The following is a 16,218-nucleotide window of genomic DNA, read 5'->3' as shown; positions in this document are numbered from 1 at the left end:
TTATTCATTTGACTTGACTGTCAAAACAAGCAATCTTTGCTTCAACTACCTTCAAATTAACACCTAGGAAACAGCATCTACATTACAATGAAGCCTGGTGTATCAATTGTGCAAGATCATGCAATCAGCACTAGTGTAGTGACAAATCATGCCACCCAATGACATACCGTTCCACTCCATGACCTACCGCTCCACTCCATGACATACCACTCCTCTCCATGACACACAACTCCACTCCATGACATACCGCTCCACTCCATGACATACCGCTCCACTCCATGACATACAACTCCTCTCCATGACACACAACTCCACTTCAGGACATACCACTCCTCTCCATAACACACTGTTCCACTCCATGACATACTGCTCTACTCCACGACATACCTCTCCTCTCCCCATGACATACCGCTCCACTCCATGACATACCACTCCACTTCATGACATACCTCCTCCTCCCCCCCCCCCCCCATGACACACCACTCCTGTCCATGACATACCACTCCACTCCATGACATACCACTCCACTCTACTCCATACCACTTCACGTTCCACCATGATGACCAGGTGGACCGGCAACTACAAATGCTTAGATTAACGTTTGTAAAAAGATGTATCACTCCTTTAAGTTCCAACATGGTGAGAAGGGAACAAGTTGTGATTAAAGCGCTGAGATCTTTGTTTTGTGTTGTGACATGCAACATCTCTGCAATTTCCAACATCAGGGTGAAAGGCCACAAGCTGTACCAGATCAGGAGGGAACTTGGACATAGAGACCATGGTTTGAGAAATATTTCTGAGTCTCCTGTAGATCCATGCCACTCTCCAGCATGGCCAGCTCCTGTATACAGAGTCTATGCTGGTCTTGGATCTGCTGTACAATCTTGTCATGCTCCTTACAAAACTTCCGTAACCCAAACTGGAACAAACCAAGATGCTCATTGAAAAATATAACAACAGATCCGGACAATATGAACAACGTCAGGTGGATTCTGCCCCTTGTGTGGAGCTGAAGCAACATGTGACCACAGAATATCCTTTCTAACTTCAGGCTGTATGGAACCAGAAAGGCAGGGCAACCATAAATATGCATATCACAATGTCTTATTGTTCGTTTGTTTCATTTTCTCTTACCTGCTGAGAATCCACTGTAAAACCGTCTCCCCACCCATAGATTTAATTAATTGAAGAATGCATAGCCCTGTAAGTGTTCTGCTGCATCCTCCTGAGGTAAGGGTGTTAACTGACTACAAAAGTCCAGTTTCCACCCTTGCCAGAACTAGGCTGGAATTTCATTGCTCCATCGTAGCGCCAATCAGATTCCACCACTCATATCACTTGCATTTGCATCAAACAAATGGTGGCGCAATCTATATTGTAATAAAATGGGTCTTACCTCACGAAGTGCATCAAATCATTTGAAAAATATCTGACGACACCCAGTTGATGGTATATATGCTTTGCAAATCCTGCAGTTGACTGAAATCCATGTTGTTTACGAAATGGATGTCAAGTTCCTTACATGATTTTAATTGGACTATTCGTAGACCCGTTAGTCCAGCCACTCTGGAATTCCAGCCTAGTTCAGCAAGGGTAGAAACTTGACTTTTATAGTCAGTTAACTCCCTTGCCCAGGATGGTGTTCTGTTACATGAATTTCCAGGTGTAAACTCACCGTGTCGGGCGGTTCCGGTGGATTCTTGATCCTGCAAAACAAAATACATCATTACAACAAGTGGAACTTTTAGAGTCAAAACAGCTCTTCTGTATCTCATCTGCTGAGTGAGAGACTATGCTTTTTGTATGTCAGCACTTTCACAATGGCCTATAGGTCTGGACAAGACAAACCAGCAGTTAAAGCAACATTCGGTTCTCCCTACTCACCACCTACAGGGGACATAACTCTGCACTCAGCAGTATTCCAGCTATATGACAGCAGCCTGTGAATAATCAAGTTTGAACCAGACAGTTCAGGAATTGAAATTATGAGCAATGATACAGGCAGTTGGGGTACAATGATACACCATCATCCAAGTTAGCCAATTTTAATACATAAAGTCACCTCTTTTGACCAGCATGGGTTGCTGGGACCTATTCCAACATGGAATCAAGATGAGGATTAGATCTTGTGGTCAAATGAACAATGATATGAAAATCTATTTGAACTGACAATTCATACAGAATTTCTGTCAAAACGTCCCCTCGGGTAATGACACACTTCTAGTGACCTTTTTTATTGGCAATATCAGTAATTCAAATAAATCTCTATAACAAAAATAACACATCTATATAATATTACTGGATAGGCCTAACTAAAAATCTATCACTAAAATATCTACATGCTAATGGTAATGTTTATATCTTCAAGAAAAGTATCATCTGGATAACATACCCCATCGGTACTGGGATCTAAATCTAATTTAGGCCAAATGAGTAAGTAAGCAAATCAAATAGTATACATTCAAGGTGCAATATCAGACTTGCATTTGTTTTGTAAAGCTTGTGTTTTCGCATACCAGTATTCTGATTCTTTTGTAAGTATCCTACATCTTCCCACAGTGTGGAAAAAAAGATTTGAGGATTAGTTTTCACACATACAACAACAACCAGCTAAATATAACTTGATATTGCACCTTCAAGCAGCAATCAGTGTAAATTGTTGACCTTTTTTTGCTATTGAGCATTGAGAAACAAAACTCTTGAGACGTACACACATGGAACCATCCAGGATAGGAGAGATTGATTCCTGGTGTCTATACATTCATATAATATTCATATACCATCCATGTACCATCCATGTACCATCAATCATCCATGTACCATCCATGTACCATCAATCATCCATGTACTATCAACCATCCATATACCATCCATGTACCATCAATCATCCATGTACCATCCATGTACCATCAATCATCCATGTACCATCCATGTACCATCAATCATCCATGTACTATCAACCATCCATATACCATCCATGTACCATCCATGTACTATCAACCATCCATGTATCGTCAACAAAACATGTACCATCAACCACCCATTTACCATCAACCATCAATGTACCATCAATCATCCATGTACCATCAACCATCAATGTATCATCAACCATCCATGTTTCAGCAAAAAAAAAGGAACCATCAACCATCCATGTACCATCAACCATCCATGTACAATCTATGTACCATCAATCATCCATGTACCATCAACCATCCATGTTTCAGCAACAAAACATGTACCATCAACCATCCATATACCATCAACCATCCATGTACAATCTATGTTCCATCAATCATCAATGTACCATCAACCATCTAAGTATCAGCAACAAAACATGTCCCATCAACCACCCATGTACCATCAACCATCCATGTACAATCAACCATCTATGTACAATCTATGTACCATCAACCATCCATGTACCATCAACCACCCATGTACCATCAACCATCCATGTACCATCAACCACCCATGTACCATCAACCACCCATGTACCATCAACCATCCATGTACAATCAACCATCCATGTACAATCTATGTACCATCAACCACCCATGTACCATCAACCACCCATGTACCATCAACCATCCATGTACAATCAACCATCCATGTACAATCTATGTACCATCAACCATCCATGTACCATCAACAACCCATGTACCATCAACCACCCTTGTACCATCAACCATCCATGTACAATCAACCATCAATGTAAAGTCTATGTACCATCAACCGTCCACATACCATCAACCATCCACTTACCAACAACCATCCATGTGCCATCAACCACCCATGTGTCATCAACCATCCATGTATCATCAACAAAATATGTACCATCAACCATCCATGTACCATCAACCAGCCACGTACCATCAACCATTCACTTACCATCAACCATCCATGTACATCAACCATCCACGTACCATCAACCATCCATGTGTCATCAACCATCCACATACCATCAACCATCCACTTACCATCAACCATCCATGTACATCAACCATCCACTTACCATCAACCATCCATGTACCATCAACCATCCACGTACCATCAACCATCCATGTGTCATCAACCATCCATGAACCATCAACCATCCATGTACCATCAACCATCCACGTACCATTAACCATCCATGTACCATCAACCATCCACGTACCATCAACCATCCATGTAACATCAACCATCCAACTACCATAAACAAAGCCATTCTGGCAAACTGTTCCCACCCTCACAAATCAATCTAGGTTAAAATACAGGTGTGGGTGTTTGCGGTGTGACTGGGCCCAGTTGTAGTCATCATTTTGCACAGGTGTTCACGTTAGTTCAGGGAATGTAAGCAAATGTAACAGTCCATGGCTCTAATCTTAAAGCAGTAATGTTCAGGGAATATTATACTTGCCGCAGGAGAGACCACATTCTATCACTGGAACAAATATCGCTAATTGAATTACATCTTTTTAAAATTGCTATAGAATAATAAACCATGAATAAATTGTGGTGTCATAGGTGTGATGTCCCCCAAACTCACATCATATGACAGAAATATGAAGTCATTGTCATGACAACGGCCAAAGCCACTGTTTCATAATGTCAAATGAAGCATACTTAATTATCAATGATGATGATGATAGTAATATGATGTACATTTGTCTCGTGCTAGATCCGCACAACGCATGATCGTATTGTGTACACTTATTACCCTGACAACTGATGAGATATATATATATATATATTTATATTAATATTCTCAGCTCCCTGGGGAACATACAAGCTAAGCAGACCCATAGGGGCAAGATGGTTCTGCTGCATTCACATTTCCGTCTGCTGGGTTAATTCTCCACACTGTTTATCAAGTAGAACCCCAGCTTATACTAGTAGTGTTTAGGGGTGTCACAATAAATAGAAATATTGATATATTGCTATTGGCAAGTACTTAAAGTCAATATATCGATTGTTAAATCAGTTTCCAATCAATAGTATCGATTACAGTTAGGAATATCGATAGTTTCGATTGTATTTACTATATCAATAAAATACATGCAATGCTGTTCAAATTTGTTTTTCTTTTGATCATGAGTGGCAGTAATTTACACATGGTAATGTGGAAGTTTCTGTTTCTTAAATTATTAGGGTAAAGAAAAACCAAATCAGTCAAATCAAACAAATCTCAAACTTTACTTTATATTTGTTGTTATAGTTATCACATTCAAAGGAAACTTCAGTTCCAAGGTTTAATTCAACTCTAAAATCCATTTAAAATGATACACTGAACATTTTCGATATTTATTGCAACAATTTCTTGCAATATCAATAGTTATCACAATAGTTTCTTTCAATATCAATAGTTATCACAGTAGTGATTTCCAGACCAATAGTCACCCCAAGTAGTGTTACTGCAAACTGGAATAGAATGCATGAATAATATTCTGGATTAAAGAGCATTTGAAATAAAAACATTTTTTGGGAAAACTCAGAAATGAAATTTGAGTACAGTGCATGATATGCCTGAATCAGTTACTTGACCACAAATGACAGCAAGCATCATGAGTTCTCAGGGAGTTGGGCTAAACGCTGATTTGAACAGTATTATATTTGTATCATGGCATGTCAGCTTGACATGGGAGAAGTGAGTTAAAAATAATGTCGCATCCGCAGATTTCAGCCATATAACAACAATAACAAGTTATGAATTTTTAAAAAAAACAAGTAAAGTGTCAGGAAAGGAAGGAAGGGACGCAGGTCTTAAACATTTACCACTTTGATGAAACCAATGGGCATAGGTATGGTCCTGACAAACCAATGACATAATGAGACGACAGAGTGAATCTGCTTTATAGGATCCTTTCATGACTAAGGGATGCAACTCTTTGGCAAACTAACAAAGTGAACATATATATTCATATTTGATAAAAGTTCAAATATACACTGTGAACAGAGTGTACACTGTACTAGTAATTGTGTTAAACTTCCCAGTCATGTTATGTGGTAATTGTGAGTTTGCAAAGGTCATGACTTACCTATCTGGGACCTTGGACAGAGTGGTGTCCACCATTTCTCTCAGTCGGGTGATGTCCGCCTGGTACTGCACCATCATGCACTCACTGTCATAGCTGCCAATTCCTGCAGACATAGACACTTTGTTACACAAACAGACACTTTTTGACACACAGACACTGTTACACACATAGACATTTTGTTACACACAGACACTGTTACACACAGGCACATTGTTACACACAGAGACACTGTTACACACACAGACACTTTGTTACATACAGACACTGTTACAGACAGACACTTTGTAACACACATACACTTTGTTACATAGACACTTTGTTACACACACAGACACTTTGTTACACACAGAGACACTGTGTTACACACACAGACACTTTGTAACACACATACACTTTGTAACACACATACACTTTGTTACACACAGGCACTTTGTTACACACACAGACACTGTGTTACATACAAAGACACTTTGTTACATACAGACACTGTTACAGACAGACACTTTGTAACACACATACACTTTGTTACATACAGACACTTTGTTACACACACAGACACTTTGTTACACACAGAGACACTGTGTTACACACACAGACACTTTGTAACACACATACACTTTGTAACACACATACACTTTGTTACACACAGGCACTTTGTTACACACACAGACACTGTGTTACATACAAAGACAATTTGTTACACACAGACACTTTGGTACCCACACAGAAACTTTGGTACACACAGACACTTTGGTTCACACACAGACACTTTGTTGCACACACAGATACTGTGACACACAAACACTTTTTTACACACACTGTTACATACACAGGCACTTTGTAACACAGACACGTTGTTACACACACAGATACTGTTATACACAGACACTTTGTAACACACATACACTTTGTTACACACAGACACTTTGTTACACACAGAGACACTTTGTTACACACACAGACACTGTGTTACACACAGAGACACTTTGTAACACACATACACTTTGTTACACACAGACACTTTGTTACACACACAGACACTGTGTTGCACACACAGATACTGTTATACACACAGACACTTTGGTACACACACAGATACTGTGACAGACAAACACTTTTTTACACACACTGTTACACACACAGGCACTTTGTAACACAGACACGTTGTAACACACACAGACACTTTGTTACACACAGAGACAGTGTGTTACACACACAGACACTTTGTAACACACATACACTTTGTTACACACAGGCACTTTGTTACACACACAGACACTGTGTTACATACAAACACCTTTTTACACACACAGACACTGTTACACACACAGACACTTTGTTACACACACAGACACTGTGACACACAAACACCTTTTTACACACACAGACACTTTGTTATACACACAGACACTTTGTTACACATTTTGTTGTTTGACTGTAAAAGTCCAGTTTCCACCCTAGCCAAACTAGGCTGGAATAATGGAACTATATTTTGGCTAGACTAACGAGTCTATGAATAGTCCAATCAAATCACGTAACAAAATCGACATCTGGTTCGTAAACTGCTGTGCAAATTTCGGTCGATTGCAGTATTTGCAAAGCAAGTGTACCAACAACTTTGCGCCAACAGATATTTTCCAAATCTTTTCATGATTTTAATCAAGGTGCCCACATGATTTGGTGCACTTCACGAAGATTTCTAACAAAATAGATCGTGATTATCAATCAGTCTTCACTGGGCGATGCCATTATATTTGAAGCAAAAGCAAGATATATGAGAGGTGGAATCTGATTGGTCAATAGGAGGGACATAACTCATACTAGCCATTGATGGCACTACAATCAGGCCCCCAAAGTCTTGCCTACATTGGCAAGGATGGAAACTTGACTTTTACAGTCAGTTAACTCCCTTGCCTCGGGAAGAGGGAATTCTGACAAATGTGAACGGCTCTACAATTAAAAGATACTTTACCAAGCAGGAGATTTTCCAGTTCTTGAATTTCCTTTCTGACAACATCAGCTGTTCTGCTGCCTTCGTGCCTCCTGTAGAAAAACATAAGTAACATGTCATATATATATCATATACATATGATAAAATAAAATATAACAGTTAGTAAGGCCATTATTTATTCATTTGTCGCATCATGGATCAGCCAACAAGGTCACGATACGATACTTACCACGATACATGGGTCACGATATGATACATTTACGCATATTTACATCAAATCAGATGGAAACTTCTTGACAATAAATATTTCAGAGCAGGATCTAATAGAAAAGCTAGCTGCAGACACATCCAGTCACATGATAACTCAAGATGCACTGGTACACCGATGTATCATTTCACCCTGACTACAGCCAACCAACCCTATTTTCATCAAGTATGGAAACAAATTAACATCAAAGTGTACCTACATTTTTTCAGTGGAAAAGTAATCCAAACATTTGTGACTACTCACTTGTAAAAACCCTATTAACATCATTAATATTATGCATGACTTGACATTCCTATTTTTAAATCAACTAACTGAGCTCTGTCCTTTGTAGGGCTGGGACGGGTTACACAGGTCGGGTGGGTCCTGAGTAGGACCCGGGTACCCACAGGACTACCTGGACCCATGGTTATCACACGTGATATATTGCTTAATGGCAAAAATTATCCAGAACTCTATGGTTACAGTAGAAGTAACTAATGTTCGCATTTCTTTCTGACTGTGCACCCATTCCTTCTGATTTTTCATATGGTTGAATAAAGATATAACTTCACTGTATGCATGGCCAGATTGTTTAAAACATGTATCTAAATACGTTTTGCCAGGGCTAAGGTAAAAAAATTCCCTATTTTGTACCTATCTCTTGAGACCTACAGTAGGTACCCGGGTAGAGTCGGGTAATAGAGGGGTGGGTACCCGGGTAGTAAATTTGGACTCATCCCTGCCTAGTCCCTTTGCTTCCTTCGTCTGGTAGTCTGCCGAGAAAAGCTATTTTGCATACTTATAGATAACAGGTTCCATAGGTTGATGCTGATGTGATTGTTTTTGCCTTCTTCAACTTCTGATCTGGGCACATCAATTTGTGATCAAACAAAAACATAAAGAAATTAATGGCCAAAGCATCCCCAAATTGTGTGGATGAGCAGCTTCTTGTTTTTAGTGTGACAATGTTTACAACATCATGTGTAAGATTTCTGTATTGTTGTCTTAGAGACCGAGTAAGATTGGGTCAAGTGGTCATCCTACAAAGATGGATTCAAGTCATTATAAAACCAACTTTGTCTACCAACACAATTTTTATAATGTAGATCCAAGAAGTTACTGATTACCCTAAATAGTAATAATACAGAGATAATGTCTTAGTTTCACACACTGCACTAAAAACAACTTGTTGACCAACACTGGAAAACACTGACTCTCCTAAAACTAGAAAAGCATTTCTTACACATGTAGAACAGTGCCATCTTCAGTACAGATCTTCGTGAGCAGTCGACATCTGTGATTACACTCCCACTCTGCAGGCAGTTTCCGGTTGTACTGGAATAAAACACTGATCAAGTGAGGCACGCCTAGCGATATCGTTTATGTCAAAATTAACCATATTGTGTCCATGAAACTCACAAGTTTTCTCCAAGTTGCTGGTCGGAATCTACACCCTCTAATTCATACCACGGAACAACCAAGTCTTTCAACAAAGCACATAATTATTCAATAAACATGTTGAACAAGTCACATGTCAAATAAGCAGAAAGTTCATGCTTTGGTGTGATTAACTGCATTAACAGAGGTATCTATTTAAAACTCAAGATGGCTCCAACTTTTAGCATGTTGATCAGGTGGAATACATGACATGTTATTGATAAATGATAATATACTCACAAAAGGATGACTGTATTTCTTATGGGGCTGAAATACACAATGACAAAATATAATACCCAGTAACTGTTTATTCTGGACACACTTAGAAGTCTTCTCTAAATGCTTCAATTTAAGTAAAATTAGTAACCGTAAAATGCGGTTTGAAAATATTCCCTGTTAAACATCCTTTTCTTTGAAAACTTTATTCAGGATTGACTGTGTATTTTTTTCTGTTCATTGAGGTATGAATCGAAAAACCAATGTGCAAACTGTATGAATCAGCTACTCAGAATACAGGAATTTCAATGAACACAACGGAAATTTAATTATTATTAAATAATCCTCAAAACCAAAATATTTTTTTTTGTTTTTGGCTCCACCTTCTTGGCAATATTGCCTAAAAACCAATAAGTTATTGACCTTATTTGATTTAAATTAATAATAAACAGAAGGACAGAACGTTTTGATGAATCTGGAGCCAGTTACATCCTACTGAAACTGTTCGTATCTGATAAACTTTAATTTTTATGACCAACATGGTGAATAATGAAATGAATTTGGTGTTAAAATCTGTTAATTATGTTCAAGACTGGGTTATGTTCTGCCATGTTTGACAGCAAGGATATTAACGGTAATATAGCACCAGTACATTTTGCCATTGAGACACTGATGCAATCTGTAGATTCAGTGTGTTTTCCTAACTTCCTAACTGTGAATACATCACATGGTGACAATGTTAATACTGATAGTTTCATAAACATAATGCAAATGATTATTAATATCTTTAAACAAAGAATACACAAACTGGTTTGCACAATTTAATTGGTTTGGAATTACAATCAAACCATAACCGGCTATCCGAGTAATCTCTAAAACAGAAATCTCCTCCCTCACTTCAAAAATAAGAATCAGATGAAAATCTCACAGTCCTTGCTGTTACTTAGTGTTTCAGAGTGTACCAGTATGTTCATGTGGATAACGTTAAGGAACTCACCACAGGGTTTTCCAGTGGGAGTTGACCATGACAAGCCAGCACATCCTCGGCACCCTGGGGTGGTGGTACTTCTGGGAGATCGTCAAAACAGCCCGCAAGAAATACCAGACAAGTTGCTGGGTCCACACCAATCACATCTTTCGATATATTTGTATTCAGCCAGGGCCTCAGTGGCTCTAAACACGCAGGCATGGACCTAGCACAGGAATATAATGTTACATTTTCTTCCAAAAGAACTGCAAAAACATCATCGTCAAGCATCTTTGTTACAATTACTATATTTATGGATCTTTTTCAATAACTGTAGGCTCAGTGTTCAAAATGAAGGGGAAAAAAGAATTTGAAAACATGTTTTAAAAATTATGTCAGAAAATCTTTGTTGGGTTTATGAAAACAAAGAAAACATGTCACAGTTAGAGGTTCACTTCACAACTGTATTCAATAACATTGAAATTCTATTCATTTATCACTTGAAATTACTATCATTTTTCAAAATTAGTTAACACACTAAGCAAGAAGAAAAAATCTGTCTTCAAAATTCTATTCTAATTCCATTCCACCTTTGAGAACAAAAACATTCACCCATATGTGCGACCACCTCCAGCCCTCCTCCAACCCCAAACTGTTTGAAATGTCATAATAAATCCAAGAAGCAATGTTCCCTTTCTCCTCTGCCCTTTATTCACAGTGAATTACCAAACTGTAAATGTAAAATAAGAATCGCAGCAATTTGTTTCAAAATCCTTCATTCAAATATCTAACACACCTGATGTTTTCATCAGGATCCTTGTTCGTCTTGCCACTGTCACCGGACAGTACGTATGGAAAACCTTTGCTCGTCAGATCTTCAGTGCTGGAGAAAATACCTGGGTCACTACCAAACACCTGTCTCTTAAACTTCAGCCCAAACACTGAAGGCTTGACTCCATCATTGTCGACAGTTTCTCCCGAGACCTGTTGACCAAGGGCTGGTTTAGCAGAGCAAGGTCTACTGGAACATGTTGGAGATGGTCCAGATCTGTCACTTTTGGGGGGACTTACAAACGAAGCACTTTGTGGACGCTTTGGTTTAGGTTTTTTTGGAATGTGTACATTTAGGTTGATGTCAACTACCGATACTTGACTTCCAGACTTTTCTAAACATGGTGAATCTGTCTCTTCACAATCTTGTCGCTTCTCTAGTCTGCCCTTGGCGCTCTGTATCCTACGAGGCCTGCTAGGTTTTGAGGAGGTTTGTGGTCTATAAACTGATCTACTGGATAGTTCATCTGATATTATGTCTTCATCCCTCACAAAGGATTCAGTGAAAGCATCCCTTCTTGGTTGTTGACTCAGATTTCTGAGTCGATTAGCTGTTGAACAGAATAGCTTCCCTCGGTAATGAAATTCCTTTTGATATTCATTGTTATACTTTGGGCCTGAAGGTGGCAAATGATCAACTGGAAAAACAATTGTGTTTTGTGATTATGATATACTAATATGACAATGTTGAGGACTCTAAAAGGACATCTTAAAGGACATCTTATCAAAGGAAAATGCATTCATGGTAATCTAACTCCTTTAAAATGAACACAAATCAACCAGCGACCTGATTTCTGTGGAACGCAAACCACACTGAGGTGGTCATGTTTCGCAGTAAACTAAACATACCATGGGTCATAAAAGAAAATATAAAACACGATGTAGATCTTGAAGAAATTTGAACATTTTATATAATAAATTGTATATTTATATACTTATCTCACACTATGTATTTCTTCTTTCTTCTTCGGTCCTATGTGGAAACATGCTTGAACAGTTTCTAGCCTCTAAAAAACAATTCACCCGAACACATCCCAGCACCACCATGGTCACCACCCATACAAATGGGTCACGTACTGTAATCACGTCAGAGCTAACAGGCTAGAGGAGCTTTGTCTCTACAGATGAGAGAATCCACGCTCCACATGGGTACTCAGTCTGGGAGCTCGAATAATAAAAAACAATCAACACAGGTGCTCTAGTTCCAAGATTTATCCTGTATATACACGAAGTGTTATACAAAAGAGCAGGTCCAAATCGATGATGGCCCTGGACGCCTGTAACAAAGATGTCACAGAAATAGTGGTGACTGTATCTGACTTCCAAAAGCACCCTTTCATAATGGCGGACTGGGTGCAATTGCTGTGAAAGGCCATAGTAGAGGCGATGGCTCGAGTTTTGTGAGGATTGCATGTGATCAGAGCGACCACCTAACAGTAGAGAGCAGATATAAGCCAGGTGATCCTCCACAGTCAATAGAGTCAACGAACGCTTAGGGCTAAGAGTCAAGTGATTGCATCGAGTTCTGGAACTGAAACAATCTTCTACGTGCCATGGGTGCCGGAATTCTCTTCAGGGACTGCAAGCGACAGAAACGACAGAAAGACGCAAAAGCCCTGTGGACGATGCAGGAGACGGTTGATGATCCATATCTTTGTCAGCCGGCACATGATCCACAACCGGAGGAACCGGAACAGCTGTGCCAGGAGAAGTGCGCTGTATGGGAGTTGGAGAGGAAGTCAAGCTATCCAGACCAGGAGCTGGTAGCCTGCAACAATGCAGGAGGGCAGTGGTCACCACTTGCTGAAACGACTTAATGTTCGGTGCCGGCTTGTTAGCCTGGTCTTTATGGTGCCATGAGTTGGGGAGCATCACTAGCAGGGCCGGAAACAAGGGGGTGGAAGGAACCCGAACCAGAAGTGGAGAAGCAGATCGGGAGTGACTCGGAGAAATGGTGATCTTTGTGCGTGGCTGTCGGTGATGAACATCGATGAGAGGGAGAGGAATGACAAGGCTCTTCATGCTGAAGGCTACCGAAAGGTGGATTCAGAGTGGTAATATCTAGTGCCGGAACGGAAGTCAGGATGGGACTAGGCAATAGGATATTCCAACCAGTGAGGATACGAGCCAAAGCATAGTGGGTAGGTCTCCCATCCACGTTGGTGGTCCAAGGAATCCCAAGAGGAATCTGAAGCTTGGAATTCCTGTCATTGATGCCGATAATCATAAGAGCGGGAGTGATCTGGTGATGATGGTGATCCACATAACCAGGACAGGGAGCGACCCAAAGTTGAAGAGCGCTCAACCGAATCCAAATAGTAGTCATCCTCAGAGTCCAGATGAATAGGAGTGGAACGTGAAGATTTGGAACACTTCTTGCGTGATCGACGATCCTGAGCAAGTCAATCCCCTGAGCGCCGATCCTGAGAGCGATATAGTCACTGTAACAGTGGAAAGGACAGTTGGCTTGATGGGCCTCAACTTTTTGGTACTTGATGACTTGTGCTTAACGACGTCATTTGAGTTCTTGCCTTGGGCTTTGAACGGCGATCCACTTGTGAACATATACGCTGAATGATTCGTCTGTAAAGATGATTACATAAAGAGCATCTCTTGTCAAAACTACACCAGCCCTGGCATTCACAGCATAAATCGTGAGGGTCTGATGTAGAAAAATTATGCCTGCACTCCAGACAGGCCGGGCGAAGAGGATCTTTCTTGCTCATATTCCCAGATGTTATATGTAAATCACCATGATGTAGTAGGGAAATCAGTCAAAAAATATATATCTATATATATATTCTCTAACACTGACAGTACACCTCTCCCCTATGTGGAGATAACAAAGGGAATGATATGGCGGGATAATCACGTGATTAGGTCATGTAGGTCACGATGCACAGGATTACATTTGTTTGGGTGGTACTGGGATATCTTCGGGTGAATGGTTATTTAGAGGCTTGAAACTCTGTTCAAGCAATGTTTCCACATAGGATCAAAGAAGAAAGAAGAAATGCATAGTGAGAGATAGGATAAGTTTTAAAATTGATTATATGCAGACAAAAGCGAGAATATATGGATGTCAACTTCTTTATTATGAAGGACATTGTGTTCCTCATAATAAAGAAGTTGAAGTCCATAAATATTTTCTCTCTCATGTGGTGTAAAAGCTATCAGAAACTCAGCAAGACATCACCGAGCAAAACGGAACCTCGTCTTCAGCAAAAATGTCTACTCTTGCCAAACGAATATGGAACCTTTCTTTTTTTCACCTTGGTTTAAATAAAAGAAATTATACTGAGATGTTAAATTTTATAAATAGATAAATGTGAAAGTTAATCGCCTTAAAACATGTTTAGATTTGCAATTAGCCAATCTGCTCCAATTAACTCGCCATGCCGACTCGGATTGGGAGGCACAACTAAATTTATTGTGAAAACATCACATGCTTTGAAGTCCTAAGTACCCTTATTCAATTTATTTCAATGTCATTTTGTGGCACTGGTCTGTCTATGGACTGGTATGGTGAGATTTGCAAGAGCCAAGAAGAATTCTCCTTCCATTGTGCACAATGCGTAGGCCCCGTTACAGAAGAGGTGAATGCTTACATGAACTTTCACATCAGTTTACTATCTGAAGACACAGAAGAAAACCAGACAGATGAAGCTGGAGTACTAAGAAAGGATAAGAGGGTTGTGAGAGGCAACTATTTCATTTCAAAGTATTGGCAAAAGAAACATATAAGTTTTACAATAAAAATAGTTCAAGTAAAAAAACTTAAAATATAAAAAAAAGTTTTTCGTATTCATGGACCAGTGTGTGTTGTATTAAAATACTGTGGAATGTGACAATATATGAGACACTGACAGATGACAATGATATTTGTGGATGATCAATGAAAATGATAATTACAATAGAAATTAGGAATAAAAGCATATCACCAATGAATATTTACATTTCCTACTATACAAATCGTTCTTATCATTATTAAAATATGAGGTGGTGTTTCCGCTAGAGTAAATCGGTGACGTTTAGTTGAGGTGCCGCTTTCGCCTGCACCCCTTATGTGCATCACTTCTAAATTCTCTACCTTTTCCTTTACTAAGAATATGTAAAATACAAATGCAAAATACATATGACTAAACAAATAATTTTAAACAATATTTTAAAATAATATGAAAGTGGTGGTTTGGTTGCCTCCTGGTTGAAGCTTAGGCCTAATAAATATGAAACAATATTCACTTTCGGACACTACAGGAGTCAAATGCATTGTTTACATGTGTATCCTTTTCATGTCAGTTTAAAAATTCATATTGCAAGCCTTTATGGAAGCATATATTTGGCAAAGTTAGCTGCCATATAGAAGAATTGTCAGTGTTCTCCACCTTTAGCTTCCGGCATATCATGCCCAAGATCTATTTTGGTCGCCATGTTGTTTACACATGTTGCTGCCTGTCAACAGACTTTCGATTTTGGCTAAACTTATGTATATTTTATGTTACTGCTGATCATATCGGAAAGCTTTTTAAAAGAAATTATATCTAAATAGAAA

At 39.2% G+C, this 16,218-nt stretch overlaps 1 protein-coding gene across 2 annotated transcripts; it reads right to left on the bottom strand.

Moving 5' to 3' along the window:
- Positions 1 to 488: 488 nt before the first annotated feature.
- On the bottom strand, positions 489 to 16,102 carry LOC139469119 (uncharacterized). Of its 2 annotated transcripts, XM_071251252.1 has the most exons (10): positions 16,052 to 16,102; positions 11,632 to 12,304; positions 10,866 to 11,061; positions 9,893 to 9,919; positions 9,459 to 9,550; positions 7,990 to 8,060; positions 6,018 to 6,120; positions 4,400 to 4,423; positions 1,676 to 1,706; positions 489 to 919 (listed from the first exon to the last, which is right to left on the bottom strand). In XM_071251252.1, exons 1-10 carry the CDS (start codon positions 16,095 to 16,097, stop codon positions 752 to 754), a joined length of 1,431 nt encoding a protein of 476 aa, XP_071107353.1. In that variant the 5' UTR covers positions 16,098 to 16,102; the 3' UTR covers positions 489 to 751. The 2 variants fall into 2 exon arrangements, with proteins under 2 accessions (XP_071107353.1, XP_071107354.1); XM_071251253.1 differs by lacking the exon at positions 4,400 to 4,423.
- Positions 16,103 to 16,218: the final 116 nt, after the last annotated feature.

This window comes from Haliotis cracherodii, unplaced genomic scaffold (assembly GCF_022045235.1).
Source record: "Haliotis cracherodii isolate W230 unplaced genomic scaffold, xgHalCrac1.p SCAF_2, whole genome shotgun sequence".
Taxonomy (NCBI): domain Eukaryota; kingdom Metazoa; phylum Mollusca; class Gastropoda; order Lepetellida; family Haliotidae; genus Haliotis; species Haliotis cracherodii.
Note: the sequence above shows the minus strand (reverse complement) of the source record. Positions and strands in the feature narration are given on the sequence as shown.

What these genes read in the sequence shown, in the direction of transcription:
- LOC139469119 (XM_071251252.1), bottom strand. Translation starts at nt 16,097, where the DNA reads ATGGCGACCAAAATAGATCTTGGGCATGATATGCCGGAAGCTAAAG. An exon ending in TCCCACTGGAAAACCCTGTG is followed by an intron (nt 9,920 to 10,865) that starts GTGAGTTCCTTA and finishes TGTGTATTTCAG; the next exon opens with CCCCATAAGAAATACAGTCA. An exon ending in CTGTCCAAGGTCCCAGATAG is followed by an intron (nt 4,424 to 6,017) that starts GTAAGTCATGAC and finishes TATTTGTTCCAG; the next exon opens with TGATAGAATGTGGTCTCTCC.